Source organism: Barbatula barbatula, assembly GCF_947034865.1.
Source record: "Barbatula barbatula genome assembly, chromosome: 19".
NCBI classification, from domain to species: domain Eukaryota; kingdom Metazoa; phylum Chordata; class Actinopteri; order Cypriniformes; family Nemacheilidae; genus Barbatula; species Barbatula barbatula.
Genome location: NC_136782.1, coordinates 19,808,023 through 19,822,073, shown reverse-complemented (window position 1 = coordinate 19,822,073; position 14,051 = coordinate 19,808,023). Strand labels below are relative to the sequence as shown.

The following is a 14,051-nucleotide window of genomic DNA, read 5'->3' as shown; positions in this document are numbered from 1 at the left end:
ATGTCTGAAAGCAGTGTTTCACAAGAAGTAGAATTTCGAGATGTGAGTGTAGATGGAGATGATGATGTGGAAAGTCACGAGGTAAATCATTATTAGTATTTTAATAACTCGTTTATAAAGCACTTCATTGTGTCAAAAGCTTGTTTGTGTCATTTTAGATTTTTCTGAGTGTATTTGTTCAGCAAAGCCATATTGGACTGAGTTACTATGACAACAGTGATTGTACTCTGCATTTCATGCCGGACACGATGGAAAACGGCGACCTCCAGCTGTTAGATAGAGGTACTGCACAACACACATTCGCCCTCTCTCTCCTTTTCTCTGTCTCTATTTAATATTGTTGTACATTTTCATCCATTTATAGGGTAATCGTTGTTTTTGGTTATTCTTGAACATTTGGTTTGGTTAATGTACGAGTCAGTAGTATATGACGTGGGCAGTGTGTTTTCACAATGTCTGAATTACTGTGTCAGTCATACAGGAACTGAGTCCAGCCGTCATAATTACAAGTGCCAAACAGGAGAACTGCTTGACCCAGTTCATCGAAAAACTTGGTAAAATCTTATAAGTAATTTGAATAATAATTGTAAAGGCTGTCATCAAACCCTTGTCTAATTGAGCTTCCCCTCCATTTCAGAGTTAAATCCAGATTACAGGCCTGAAGTGGTCATATTTCCAAGTGCCAATTTTGGTGAGCCATTAGAAATCGTTGTATTCTGTTCTTTATCGTGATTCCTAAAATGTAAAATTGTGTTGTGTTTTTACAGCATAAAACAAAACAAAACAAAACAAAACACCTTGCATTAAGGTACCCTTTATAAAGCATTTATAAATGTGTTCATAAAGGATAAATAAGTCATTTACAAATGTATAATGAAGCAGATATAACTGCATGAATAAAAAGGTGTATTATGCCTGCCAAATAGTGAGCCATGTTTAACTTGCATGTTATAAATGCTTAATAAATGTATTGACTCGAAAGCAGATTCATTATTATCTTGATGTTGTTTGCAATATAGGCTGTCAGACTGGACACTGTAGGGTGTTATGTTGTTTTTCTTATATCTGCTCACTATTGGTATTTCGTAAGAATGCCCCTTTTATTCATGCAGTTATAACTGCTTTTTAATTCACTTGTAAATGACTTATTAATCATTAATGAACACATTTATAAATACTTCCGAACGGGTACCTAATGCACACTGTTACCACAAAATGTAATGTGTGCTTGAGGTATTAATAAATAACTCTCTCCTGCCCTCTGCAGGTTTAGAGTTGAGCAAGCAGCGACTCCTCACAGCACAGCTCCCGTTTCTCCCCCCGTCAATCACAGAGAGTGAGAAAATTCCCTATCTCTCCTCCTGTATCCCTTTAAACTCAGTGCTGATGGTGAGTAGGTTTTATGCTGGAGAAATATCATTGCGGGGTCAATGAACGGGCACAACATGATATTTTTCTCGTAGGTGAGGTCGATAGGAGGACTGTTGAAGTGTGTGGAAAGAAGGAGAGTTGGCCTAGAGTTGGATGACGCTGTGGGTGTTCCCATATTTCAGATTCTGGCTTACACACTGTAAGACATTCACGTGCATCAACAAACGTGTATACGTATGTCCTATATGTATCTATATGCTAGTGTGCTTGTCAACATTGCAGTGGTTACCCAGTTTATGTTGAATTTGAAAACTTTTTATGCACTTATGTCACAGGAAAGATATTGTATACATTGACAGAGACACATACAGGTTGGTCTTATGAAAATATTAATGAGATGTCACCTCTCCATTTGTTTGAGTGTTTCACACTGTTCACATTTTGTTTTAGTGCCCTGCAGATCTTTAAATCTGAGCTGCATCCTTCAGTTTATAAACTGCAGTCAGGAGAGAAAGAAGGAATGAGTCTTTACGGTAAAACACTTTATTATGTGGTGTGTTTACAGTATAACGACATTAGAGTCACTACATTACTGAAACGTCTTGTTTGCAGTGCAAGAGTTCACCCAAAAATTGCCCCCTTTTGTTATTCCAAACTCATGTTTTGATTACAAATATTAAAAAAGCATGCAAGATAAATGAGGGCGGAGCATTCATTTTGGAGTAAAACATTATTTTTGACAAATGCATTATGAGTTACGCTGTCGTCCTTATTTTCCAGGTGTACTGAATTGCTGTCGAAGCAGGTCTGGGTCTCTGCTTTTGCGGTAAAAGTTTAATAACAGTAATCTAATTTAATAACAGACAATCTAACATGTTTAAAAGTTTTGTAGGCTCAGAACTACAAGAAAACTATTTTCTCCACTCAGACAGTGGTTCCACAGACCTACTAGAGATCTCAATGTGCTGAAGAGGCGTCAGGAGGTGATCCGTTTCTTTACATCCCCTCGTAACTTTAGCGAACTCAAGACACTACAGAGCTGCCTGCGGAATATCAAGAGCATCGCGGTATACTTTATATTGATGTTTGTCTCTAAAACATTATAATTATTATAGTTTCAGATTGATTCTTAATAAAACAGAGCAACATTAGGAGAAGTTGCCCTTCAAATGATTGAACGATCCAATCCGTCACGGTTATGTCCTCCTCATTAAACCTTTGTAAAACTTAAGCCAATTGATCTGTTTTTAAGGTTTTCATCAGGTTTTCTTTACAGCTTATGCGCTTGATGTCTTGTTGGCAAAAAAAGAGACTCAGAGACAGTTCTGTGTTTACAGGCATATTTTCAGAACATGGCCATTTGAATATGTGATTAAAGGCTTTTTATTGTCTCTTGAAAATGAAAGCTTTTTTTATACAGACTCTGCTGCAGAGAATGTCCCTCTCCAACACAAAAGTCATCGACTGGCAAAGTCTATACAAGGTGTGCTCACAAGACACTCAGATTGACTCCTGCTTTGTGTCTCCTGCAGAGGTTCGGACATCTTGTTTTGTTGTCCACTGTGTTTCTCTCTGTTTTCAGACTGTGTACAGTGCAGTGTGCATTATGGACACCGTCCGCGCTCTGCCCCAAAGCATTCAACTTTTCAGTGAAATCAGCGTCAACTTCACCGATGATCTTTTCTATATAGCCACGTATATCAGTAAAGTGGTGAGAAAACACGGAGCAATGCATTTAACACGTCTTAATTTATTCCCTCTCAAGTTGTTCCAAATCTGTATACATTTCTTTGTTCTGATGAACACAGAGAAAGCTATTTGGAAGAATGCTTACAACCAAACAGTTCTTTGCCATTATTGACTACCATAGTAGGAAAATATTATGTTTTGTAAATTTCTTTGTTCTGTTGAACACAAAAGAAGATATTTGGAGGAACTTAGGAAAACAAACAGTTCTGGGGCACTTATGAGTACCATTGTCATTTTCATACTATGGTAGTCAATGGTTGCCAAGAATATCTTTCTCATGTGTTCTTCGGAACAAAGGAATTTATAATGATTTGGAACAACTTGAGGGTGAGAAAATGAAGACAGCATTTTCATTTCTGGGTGAACTGTTCCTTTAACACATGCATCTTACTCATGTTTCAGGGATTTTTTCCATTGAAATGTATAATACATTCTTCCTGAGTTATTGTAATTGAATTGTTGTTTTTCATTTGAGGTGGACTTCGAGGCAAGTATAGCCGAGAACCGATTTATTGTAAGGCAGAACATCAACCCTGTTATTGACGAGAGTGAGTGGTATCCCATGGCTTTTTTGTTTTTGATGGAATAGTAACCAAATGTGAACCATATATTGGCAGCCATAGCTATTACAAATAAAATATTTATAACTATATTAACAGTGAAAATCCAGCCAATAAATAGTTACGATTTTTTTCTCTCACTTTCAACCTGAAAATTCCAGCAGCGTTACATTGGAAAGTGTGAATTAATGATAAATTTTTTTTTCTATTCTCTTCTTAGAGAAAAGAAGGATGATGGGTCTGCCAGATTTCCTCACAGACGTGGCTCATGCTGAGCTGGAGAACCTGGACCCTCGTTTCGCCACCTGTAGTGTCATCTACCTCCCTCTGGTGTGGATGTGATTACTGCTGCTCTCAATTCATTACATTGAGACCTGAAATCTAATGGTTGAGACCCTGAGCTGTTAACATGAAGGTTGCCGGTTCAATTCTATGTTGAAGTGACCCAATAAATGAAGTGTCAGTCAGGTCACTACTGTGCCCCTGAGCAAGACCCCTGACCCCAGCTTGTAATTAAAGCATGCCAATGTCTCTTAATGAGAAGCATCGATAGAATATGATGATAGAGCCACAGTATTTTCTCTTTAGTGGAGAATTAATTTATCCTAGTCTCTGCACATATAGGAAACAAACAGGATTTTTATTACCACTGTAAAACTTTCTAATCTCATTGAAATGATAGAAAAGTTTGTAAAAATGTTAGCATTATTTTAGCCATGCAGTAATGTAATAGCAGATACAGTACTGAATATGTTCTCACGGGTGTTAACGGCAATATAAATTATTTTGGAATTTGATTTTGTTTTGGAAAACAGATTGGATTTTTATTGTCATTGCCAAGATTACCCACCATGCTGGATAAACAGAGCTATGAAATTGATGGTCTTGACTTTGTTGTGAGTATGCCAGTGTTTTTTTCATAACAGTGCTTGAAAGAGAGCGGTATATTGATAATTCCGAAGCATTCTGGTTAGGGGTCTGTTCATTAGCCAAAATGAACACCAGCCAAGTGCCAAAAGCAAGTAAAATGGCTCTGGTGAGTAAAAAGACATTTTCTTGCCAATTGGAAAGCAACATTATTAGAAACTGCAACATATTACAAGGTTTAAATGAAATCTTTGAGCCTCACCGATGTAAGATAAAGTTAAACTTTTATCTGACAAAAACATTTATACATTTATAGGACGATGTTGTGCATAACGAATTCAAATTCAGTTTCATGGCTAATATGATGTTTTTATTGGCAACTTTTGGTATTATAAAGTATTATACTTCGAAATATCAAAAATCTTCTGTTGTGTTGTAATGATAAAGTGTTCAGCGGTGATAGTGTAACAGATAGCAATAATGAAATATTTTCATACTGAAGTGTGCCCTATAGTTTACACTGCACAGGGACTATGTATAGATCCTTGTGAGGAGCTGATGGAAAACAAGAGTACTGGCATGACAACAGCATAGCAAATGCAGCATTTCATTTACGCAGAACCAAAGCCTAAACCCAGAGCTTACCTTAAAGTCCCGGTGAAATACAAAATTACAGTGCCTATTTTTCCATGAAATATTGCAGCGTTTATTGTAAATAGTTTGTCAATGTGGGTCATTCTCTTTTTAAAATCTGTTGTTGAAATCTGAAAATGCACTTTCTTCCTGTAAAGAAAAGACTATCCATCTTAAATGACATATGTTGGACGGCTTGGGCGGAGCATCCGTTAACTCCTCCCCTTCAACTATTCGTTGCAGCCAGTTCCAAAATGCAACGGCTGTTTTTATATATCCAATCAAATCGCAGAGAAAGACGAAAGCCACGGCCACTCTATTGCCTCATTAGAAATTTCATTTCACATTTACATTTAGTCATTTAGCAGACGCTTTTATTCAAAACGAGTTCAGGGAGTGACATGTCATACACTTGGAAATGCGTCAACATACGGAAGTTAAAACTATCGCAGCTTTCGGTTCACAGGGACTTTAAACCTTAACATATTCTTTTGCTGCCTTGCAATCACTGGTATTTAAAACAAATTATAATTTATTGTATTATGGACTGTTATTGCCTGTAAAATTAAGTTAACAAATTATAATGATTCTTCATGCAGTGTTTGTCTGTAAAGGGATTGGTAAAAATGTATTTTTTTTTTGTTTTCATTCTCAGTTTCTATCAGAGGACCGGCTGCATTACCGCAGTGCCCGGACCAAAGAGCTGGACAACATGCTGGGAGATCTGCATTGTGACATCATAGGTCTCTCTCTTGCTCTCTCTAATTCTTTCTTTCTTGCTTTTCTTCAGTTCTTAAATACACAAAATGTGTACATAACTGTGTATGCAGATTTGGAGATGGCTGTTATGAGGGATCTTCAGGCCACAGTGCTCCAGCGGAGCGGCTCTCTTTATAATGTCATGAACCTGTGTGCGGAGCTGGACTGTTTAATTGCTCTGGCTCAGGTCTCACAGGACCACAGCTACTGCTGTCCATCCCTGACACCGAACCGAAGACTGGCCCTAATTGAGTCACGGTGCACATTACAGGATTTACATTCTATCAGAGGCTGTAGCCCCTCTTTAAAAATCTCACTTATTTAGCATAAAATGGCCTTTTAAAGCTCCTCTCTTTATCTGCTTTTCTATGTCAGACATCCTTTATTGGAGCTGTGTACTCCTGTGTTTGTATCAAACACTTACATCAGCTCTGAAACTGAAGGCAATGTAAAAATTATCACAGGACCAAACTCTTCAGGCAAGAGCATCTACCTCAAACAGGCAAACAATACGGATATCACGTAAAACACATAGTCCTGAGTATAGTCAGTGTATGCAGGTTTTTCATCAATGACTTTTCTGTTTGTTTTATGTAGGTGGGTCTGATCGTGTTCATGGCCCTGATCGGCTCAGACGTACCTGCTAAAGAAGCAGAGATCGGGCTGGTGGATGGAATCTTCACTCGTATGCAGAGCCGTGAGTCTGTGTCAGTGGGTCTGAGTACCTTCATGATAGACCTAAACCAGGTAAATCACCTTAATGTATTAAACTTAAGCTCTGTAACATCTGTCCCAGGTGATAACATAATCTGTCACAACATACCAGACATGTTTAGTTTTGTGGATGCTTGTTTTATTTTAAGCACAGTGTAAATAACCTCACTTCAAAGTGTACTTTCACCCCCGTTTCATACAGATCCTGTAGAAGATGTTGTTGATGATGCCATTCAAATATTGAACTACTGAATTGTGATTTCCCAGTAATTTCGATACATGTTTTTCATTTTAGATGGCTCATTCCTTGAACAACAGCACTGGTAATTCTCTTGTTTTGGTGGATGAATTTGGCAAGGGAACAAACACAGTAAGTCTGTGAAACATTGCACCATTTATAATAGATTTTAAATTCTTACAAATATCATGAAACAATGTTTACTGGTTGTGTGATGAAGGTGGATGGATTGGCTCTCCTGACCGCATGTTTCAGTCACTGGTTGCGTCGTGGGTCGGAGTGTCCTCACTTACTCTTGGCAACAAACTTCCACAGCCTCATACAGCTGGGTTTGCTCCCTGATTCTCCACTGCTCTCTTTATTGGTGCCCGGATTTGTTTTCCTCTATTCAAAAGTTAAATCGATAGATCTCTTTAATTGTCCATCAGATTTCTTACACAGTGCAGAATAGTAAATATTAATTTTTATAGACTTTAGAGACGGCTATAGAAGGAGAAGAGCTGGTGTTTTTATACCAAGTCAGAAACGGTATTTGCCAGTCGAGTTGCGCAGCTAATATCGCCACTCTGGCAGGTGTTCCCCCTGCCATGGTCAAGAGAGGAGTGGAGGTATGACATTTACTGAAAATGACTTTGTTGCATTTAACAAAGTGTTTGCTTGCTAAGTATTTTTCATTGATTTCCTTTTATTACACTGGGGGAAATTGTTAATCTTCTAAATCTACTATGCAGGTATCGGAGTTGTACAGAACAGGAAGTACAATCAGAAAGATGGACAGTCCCTCTGCAGATGAACAGTACAGCAGGTACAACAGAGAAAAACAGCATTATTCTGATGATGATGAAATATATAGACCACTTTAGATGACGTAAACAGGACTGGTCCTGAAGAACTTGCAGTTTCAGTTTTTAACACTACACAAACGTTTCAACACAATACAACTCACAGATCATTTATACCAAAAACAATTACAATTGTGCCAATTAATATCAATCAAACTGCAGTTGGTTTGTTTTCATTTAAGCCATAATAACTCAGGAAATACAGCTAACTAACACAATAAAACATTATAACATAATCTCATTTCTATAAACAAGAAGTGTTTCTGGACCAGTGTTTACAAATGCTGTGGTCTATAACCTGTCGTAAAATGATGTGAATCTAGCTATTAAAATGCAAGTACAAAGCACAATCACACAAATAGTACACATTTGTTACTAGGGTTGTAACAGGGTTGTCACCTCTTGGAAGGGCTATGAAGGTCCAGTAGATTTTTTTTGGGGGTGCCCTAAATGCTGAAAAGCAGCGGATGTGTGTCATTAGAAACCAAAGCACACTGCTTGGCTTTGTATATTTATTGTCTTTTCTGATCCAGGTGTGCTGAGGTGGTGGAGAAATTCTTCAGCCTTGATCTGGATGATCCTGAACTTGATCTAGATGCTTATTTGAAAGGCGAGGTGCTCCCGGCTCTTGAAGAGGTGCTGTGACAACATCAAAGCCGAAGTGACTGTGTGTTCACATTGTGAAGAAATGGGCCGTTGTTTCAAGCTTTAAAACTTATTTTCCAGGGCTGGGTTTCCCGAAACCTTCTTAACGCTAAGTGATTGTAAAATTATACAAGGGTAGCGACATGTTCTTAAGAACGATGTAGTGATGGGAAGGTTTGGGGAAACCCAGCCCAGTTCATTACAACAGACATTTAGTAGTTTAAATATTTATATTAAATGTTTGTTTCAGCTTTTCAAATCCATTTGTGAATGTTCAAAATGTTACCGAATGACATTATATAGTACACTTGGCAAACACAGTGTAATTCAAAGAGCAAAATATACAAAATGACTGTTGTACTTGATTGTTTTCTTATTTATAGAACTGGCAGAACTCAAGTCATATTTGAACACTCAAGAGAGTTGACTTGATTTCAGAGCAAAAATAATGAAGCATCAGACGCATGTGGCGAGTGGAGAGTAGTTTCAGTATACGTACAGATTTTACATGCACTCACTAGATTTAGGTCTAAAACTCCAGTTTACAATTAATTGAGGAGAGTAGTGAGCCAGAATGTCTCACGGTCTCAACACCCCAGAGCTGTTATAGCTTCCATGGTGATCTAATGAGTGCAAAATCCTGAAAACAAAATGATTTGGCTGCAAATGACTCGTGAGAGACGGCCTGCAATGTACCTGTCACTTACAGCCTCGGATAATTTGTACAAACATAACATTTCGAGTAATTTATTCAGCATTCTGGTGTCCACTTATCTATGCCTAGCGGCGGCGCTGCTATTGCAGTGAGATATGACTGTTTGTGCTGAGGTAAGTGAAACGAAGAAACAGTTTTTATGCAATGATTATAAATGTACAGTTAGTTTATGTGTGGTTAGCTCTGCGTGGAAACAAATAATAGAATATTGTTATGGTCAAATATTTCATTTCAGGAGCATTACATGCCATCAACAACGTCAGCAAAACTGACGCCAAGATTTTAGATCACTTAATATGTCGGTAATGTAGCACATTTTGAGCAACGTTAAGCATTCTTAAATATGAATGCTTAATGCATATAACCCTACAGTCTGATCCGATGAGATCTTACATAAATCAAAAGCTGTTTATTGAACATTAATGTCTTTTTATAAATGTCTGATGCCACCATTTTATACATGCAATAAGCAACTATTTAGTTGTATTTTATTATAAAATATATTGCTAGAAGATCATTTTAAACATTCAATTGTCATAAATATTATTCTCTAATGTTATTACATAATTGATTGTTACTCCCCTTTTTATTTGTACATTTTATGCATTTTGGCTATTTTCTATTAAATGTGACCCTAAAAAAGTATCTTGTTTTGAAATAACAAGCATCAAAGTTTGATTTCAACCATTAATGTTTGATTATCATTAGTCTTTGATATGGCATTACTAAGTCAATATTAAATATATCAATGTTATGTTCATATCATTTTCAATCATTTTCATGTACAATCTACTTGATATCATTTAACTGTTTATTTGCATGCACACAAAATCATTGGCACACTAATGTTTTGTATGTAGAAGTACTGGAAAAGGTTTATTGTGGCAATGTTTTAAAAAAAGAAAATAATTGACAAACACTGAATCTATCTGTTGCAAACCCGAAACACCAAAACCAGCGATGACAAATAAGACAGAAACTGAAGAAGCATTTATAATGGTTTGACATTTACTACGGCCTAAATCTTATTTACTGTACAGATGAAGGGAGACATTAAATTCTACGTGACGTCTGCTTAATTCTAATTAGACAACAGGATTGGGTTGAGGAAATCTGGCAAAAGGGACGTGTCACATTGTGACAGAGAGGAAGTTGGATTAAAGCAACTTTAACCTGCATTTATTCATCTTTTCTCATTAATATTTGCTTCAAAACACTCAACGATATACATGTTTGACAGATATCGGCAACCTTTTCAGCTGTCAGGAAAAGCTATATCACTTTATTTTTTGCTCTGTATCGGCTTTGAACGGAACATGCCAGCGAAGGGACGGTGTCAAAGTCCATTAGCGTGAATAGAAAAAGAGGCCGCCCCAAAAAAAGACCTTACGTCTCTCATCCATCACGTCTTGATCTTCCTGACCCATAAGTACAGTTCATCTGACATTTGGATGACATTATGAAGGCATTTAATATCGGTGTCAGATTTGTACACAATAAGCCTATCCCGTTTTTTGAAAGCAGTTTGGAAATGCGGCATAAATGGCCCATCATGTGGTATTTTGGAACAACAATTAAGTGCTGTCGTTGTAATTTAAGGTGGATCCTTGTCAAGTCACAGCCTCATTTTCGCCAATTACTGTCAGTTTTTGAAGGCAGACGATGACATTTGTGTAGGAAGATGATAAAAGGGTCGGCCACTCAATCTGAATTTAGGTCTTCACAAAACAGAGTACGATTAAGAACAATACATAAATGCTTCATTTTTCAAAAGATTTAATTGATGCCAACACTACATGGCCATGCTACGGTGTGTTTATATTTATCCATTTTAATTGTTTTAAATTAATTGTATTATTATGTCTAACTTTGAAACTAATGTCAAATGTTCCCTATAGATTATTATAAAGTCTCTTTCAGATGCTGTGATAATCCCGCAGATCTCTTGATAGACTCAAGAGGTGATTGTTTGGCATGTCTCACACCTTTTAATGAGGCCATGAGATTAGCTCTGTCACTTTCTGCGTGTCCATCCTGATCCCATTTCGTTCCTTCCCCATTAATCTCTGTAAGTCTGTTTACTCAAGGTATAAAACCCACCTTTACTATTCAGAAGTCACAGAAAGTCAGGAGAGGCGCAGAGAACCACTCAAACCGTCAAGATGCCTGAAAACATGCATGTTGTTCATGGCTTCGAGGGGGACAACTACTACATTCCTTTGAGTAACCGCACTGGGCTGGTGCGGGACCCATTCCTGTACACGCAGTACTACCTGGCGGACCCGTGGGCGTTCAAATTACTAGCGTTCTACATGTTTCTGCTCATCTGTTTAGGTTTTCCCATCAACGGCTTAACCCTCTTGGTAACGGCACAACACAAGAAGCTCCGGCAGCCGTTGAACTTCATCCTGGTGAATCTGGCCGTCGCAGGGATGATCATGGTGTTATTCGGCTTCACCATCACCATCACTTCGGCAGTCAACGGCTACTTCATTCTGGGACCCATCGGATGTGCCGTTGAAGGTTTTATGGCGACGCTTGGAGGTCAGTCATGATGAAAATTGTTTGCTTGTAGTTTTAACATAACAGTGGCTTCATTTTAAACTTTATATTATGTTGATGTAATGATCAAGTTGATTCTCCACCAGGTGAGGTAGCTCTCTGGTCGCTGGTGGTGCTGGCCATTGAACGATACATCGTGGTCTGTAAGCCCATGGGAAGCTTCAAATTCTCTGCAGGACACGCCATGTCTGGGATAGGTTTCACCTGGTTCATGGCCATGGCTTGTGCTGCTCCACCACTTGTCGGCTGGTCTAGGTAAGCATGGTGACCTTTTCGTAACTCTGTTCTTGTATTATAGAGAAAATGTGGCGTAGCGATCTGAGCTGGGTTCATTTCATTTTGAATGTTTTGTTCTCAGTTTGCTTAAGACAGAAAAAATGTTACGCTACAGAACTACTTTTTTATATGACTGTATGTGTGTTTCCGCAGGTACATTCCTGAGGGTCTGCAGTGCTCATGTGGGCCGGACTACTACACACTGAGCCCTAAATTTAACAATGAGTCCTATGTGATCTACATGTTCGTTTGCCACTTTATCATTCCCGTCACTGTCATCTTTTTCACATATGGACGCCTTGTATGCACAGTGAAGGCGGTAAGCAATCTAGAAAGCACTATGCCACCTTATTTTTTGGCGATGGGTTGTTGTATTTTATACCAACCTGGTATTAAAAGAACTAATGAAAGGAATAACTAACCTTAAAAATGAAAATTCTGTCATCATTTATTCACCCTCGACATTCCAAACCTGTTTATGACACAAAAGAAGATATTCCGAGAATGGAAGTCCGTTGGGTCCAATGTTGTTTGGTTCTCCAAAAATCTTCTTTTGTGTTCTTTTGAAGACGAAAGTCACACGGGTTTGAAATGACATGAGGGTGAGTAAATGATGACATCATTTCATTTTGGGGTGCACTAAATTCTTAAAAATAAAGGTGCTTCAAAGGTTCTTCACAGCGATTCCGTAGAATAAAAATGTTTGGTTCCAAAAACAACCATTCAGTCAAAGGTTCTTTAAGGAACCATCTCTTTCTTACCTTTCTATAATCTGAAGAACCTTCTTCAGAATGTTAAATGTTCTTTGTAGAACCTTTGAGATTAATTTTAAGAGTGTATGCCTTTAAGTTCACCGCACACCTGTACATCAATATAAGCTTTATGACTTGACAGGCCGCAGCGCAGCAGCAAGATTCAGCCTCCACACAGAAGGCTGAGAGGGAAGTGACACGTATGGTCATCCTGATGGTATTCGGCTTCCTGATAGCCTGGACCCCTTATGCAACTGTCGCAGCTTGGATCTTTTTCAACAAAGGAGCACCTTTCACAGCCCAGTTCATGGCTATTCCGGCCTTCTTCTCCAAGAGTTCCTCCATCTATAACCCCATTATCTATGTGCTGCTAAATAAACAGGTACGCTCACTTTGTAAAATCACTCATCTCAGTCAAATCTTCATCTTTTAACCCCCCTCATGTGTCTCCTCACAGTTCCGTAACTGCATGCTAACCACTCTGTTCTGCGGTAAAAACCCCATGGGAGATGAGGAGTCTTCAGTGTCCACCAGCAAGACAGAAGTGTCTTCTGTGTCCCCGGCATAACAGTGTCCAGTCCTATCCACTCGCACCTGGAACTCCAGGAATTTCTGTAACGTTTGGAACTCCTTACCTTGCATGCACTCCCACCTTCTCGCTCAGTACACGAGCACAGTTTGCAGATTGTTGTGTCCTGGGATTATATTTGTTTTGCAGCTGTTTCATCACAGATTTGTATTCATTGCTGTACCCTGTGAGCATCAGAATTGTAATGGGACACACAGTTATTTGGTGGCTCTAGCTCTTCTTGGGGGTGGGGGTTACTGCCAAAATGCTAGCCAGGTTGCTGAATATGTCCCCTCTGGTTTTTTTCTTTGATCCATTATGGATAAACTGATGCAAATTCGTGCTGGTTTGTTGAAGGCATTGTGCGCTGTATATATTTTTGTATGTTAACAAAGCATGTGAAAAAAAGAACCAAAAAAAATATTTGGAAGTAATAAAGTCTCGCATTCATGAAAATGCCTCGTGTGTCGTGAATTGTTCCCACAATAAACAACGTTCCATGAATTCAAAACCACAAATATTAGGTTGCCACTATAAATGCAGCCTGACACTTAAAACGGCTATTTTATGCCTGTTACTATGCTATGGTTGCTAGAGCAAAGATGCTTATTTGATGCTTGCTTACTACAGCTCGACAAGCTTACAAATATTTATGATATTCTGGTCTATAGGTCCAAATTAAAAAAAATGTATGAATGTATTTGCATGACTAGTTGTTACACACTGAAGAATAATATTAATATTATACTTATAAGCAAAGCAAGAGCCTTGCCATATAACAGCACTCATTTTATTGTAGT

The 14,051-nt window shown here is 38.2% G+C and overlaps 2 protein-coding genes across 3 annotated transcripts; both read left to right on the top strand.

Annotated features, from left to right (window-relative positions):
- Positions 1 to 8,378, top strand: msh5 (mutS homolog 5; the record flags this gene model as incomplete). The annotated part of the gene is made up of 24 exons (XM_079480687.1): positions 1 to 81; positions 159 to 282; positions 474 to 554; positions 638 to 691; positions 1,268 to 1,389; positions 1,464 to 1,570; positions 1,707 to 1,742; positions 1,822 to 1,904; positions 2,152 to 2,197; positions 2,300 to 2,438; positions 2,792 to 2,854; positions 2,954 to 3,082; positions 3,596 to 3,668; positions 3,901 to 4,010; positions 4,496 to 4,576; positions 5,836 to 5,923; positions 6,011 to 6,197; positions 6,315 to 6,441; positions 6,537 to 6,686; positions 6,949 to 7,023; positions 7,112 to 7,255; positions 7,362 to 7,499; positions 7,623 to 7,696; positions 8,267 to 8,378. 24 exons carry the CDS (start codon positions 1 to 3, stop codon positions 8,376 to 8,378), a joined length of 2,424 nt encoding a protein of 807 aa, XP_079336813.1.
- Positions 8,379 to 11,203: 2,825 nt separating this feature from the next.
- On the top strand, positions 11,204 to 13,753 carry LOC306908176 (green-sensitive opsin-1). 2 transcript variants are annotated; one of them, XM_079480821.1, is made up of 6 exons: positions 11,212 to 11,333; positions 11,428 to 11,637; positions 11,742 to 11,910; positions 12,085 to 12,250; positions 12,826 to 13,065; positions 13,141 to 13,703. In XM_079480821.1, exons 2-6 carry the CDS (start codon positions 11,526 to 11,528, stop codon positions 13,249 to 13,251), a joined length of 798 nt encoding a protein of 265 aa, XP_079336947.1. In that variant the 5' UTR covers positions 11,212 to 11,333; positions 11,428 to 11,525; the 3' UTR covers positions 13,252 to 13,703. The 2 variants fall into 2 exon arrangements, with proteins under 2 accessions (XP_079336946.1, XP_079336947.1); XM_079480820.1 differs by having other exon boundaries at positions 11,204 to 11,637; positions 13,141 to 13,753.
- The last annotated feature ends 298 nt before the right edge of the window (positions 13,754 to 14,051 follow it).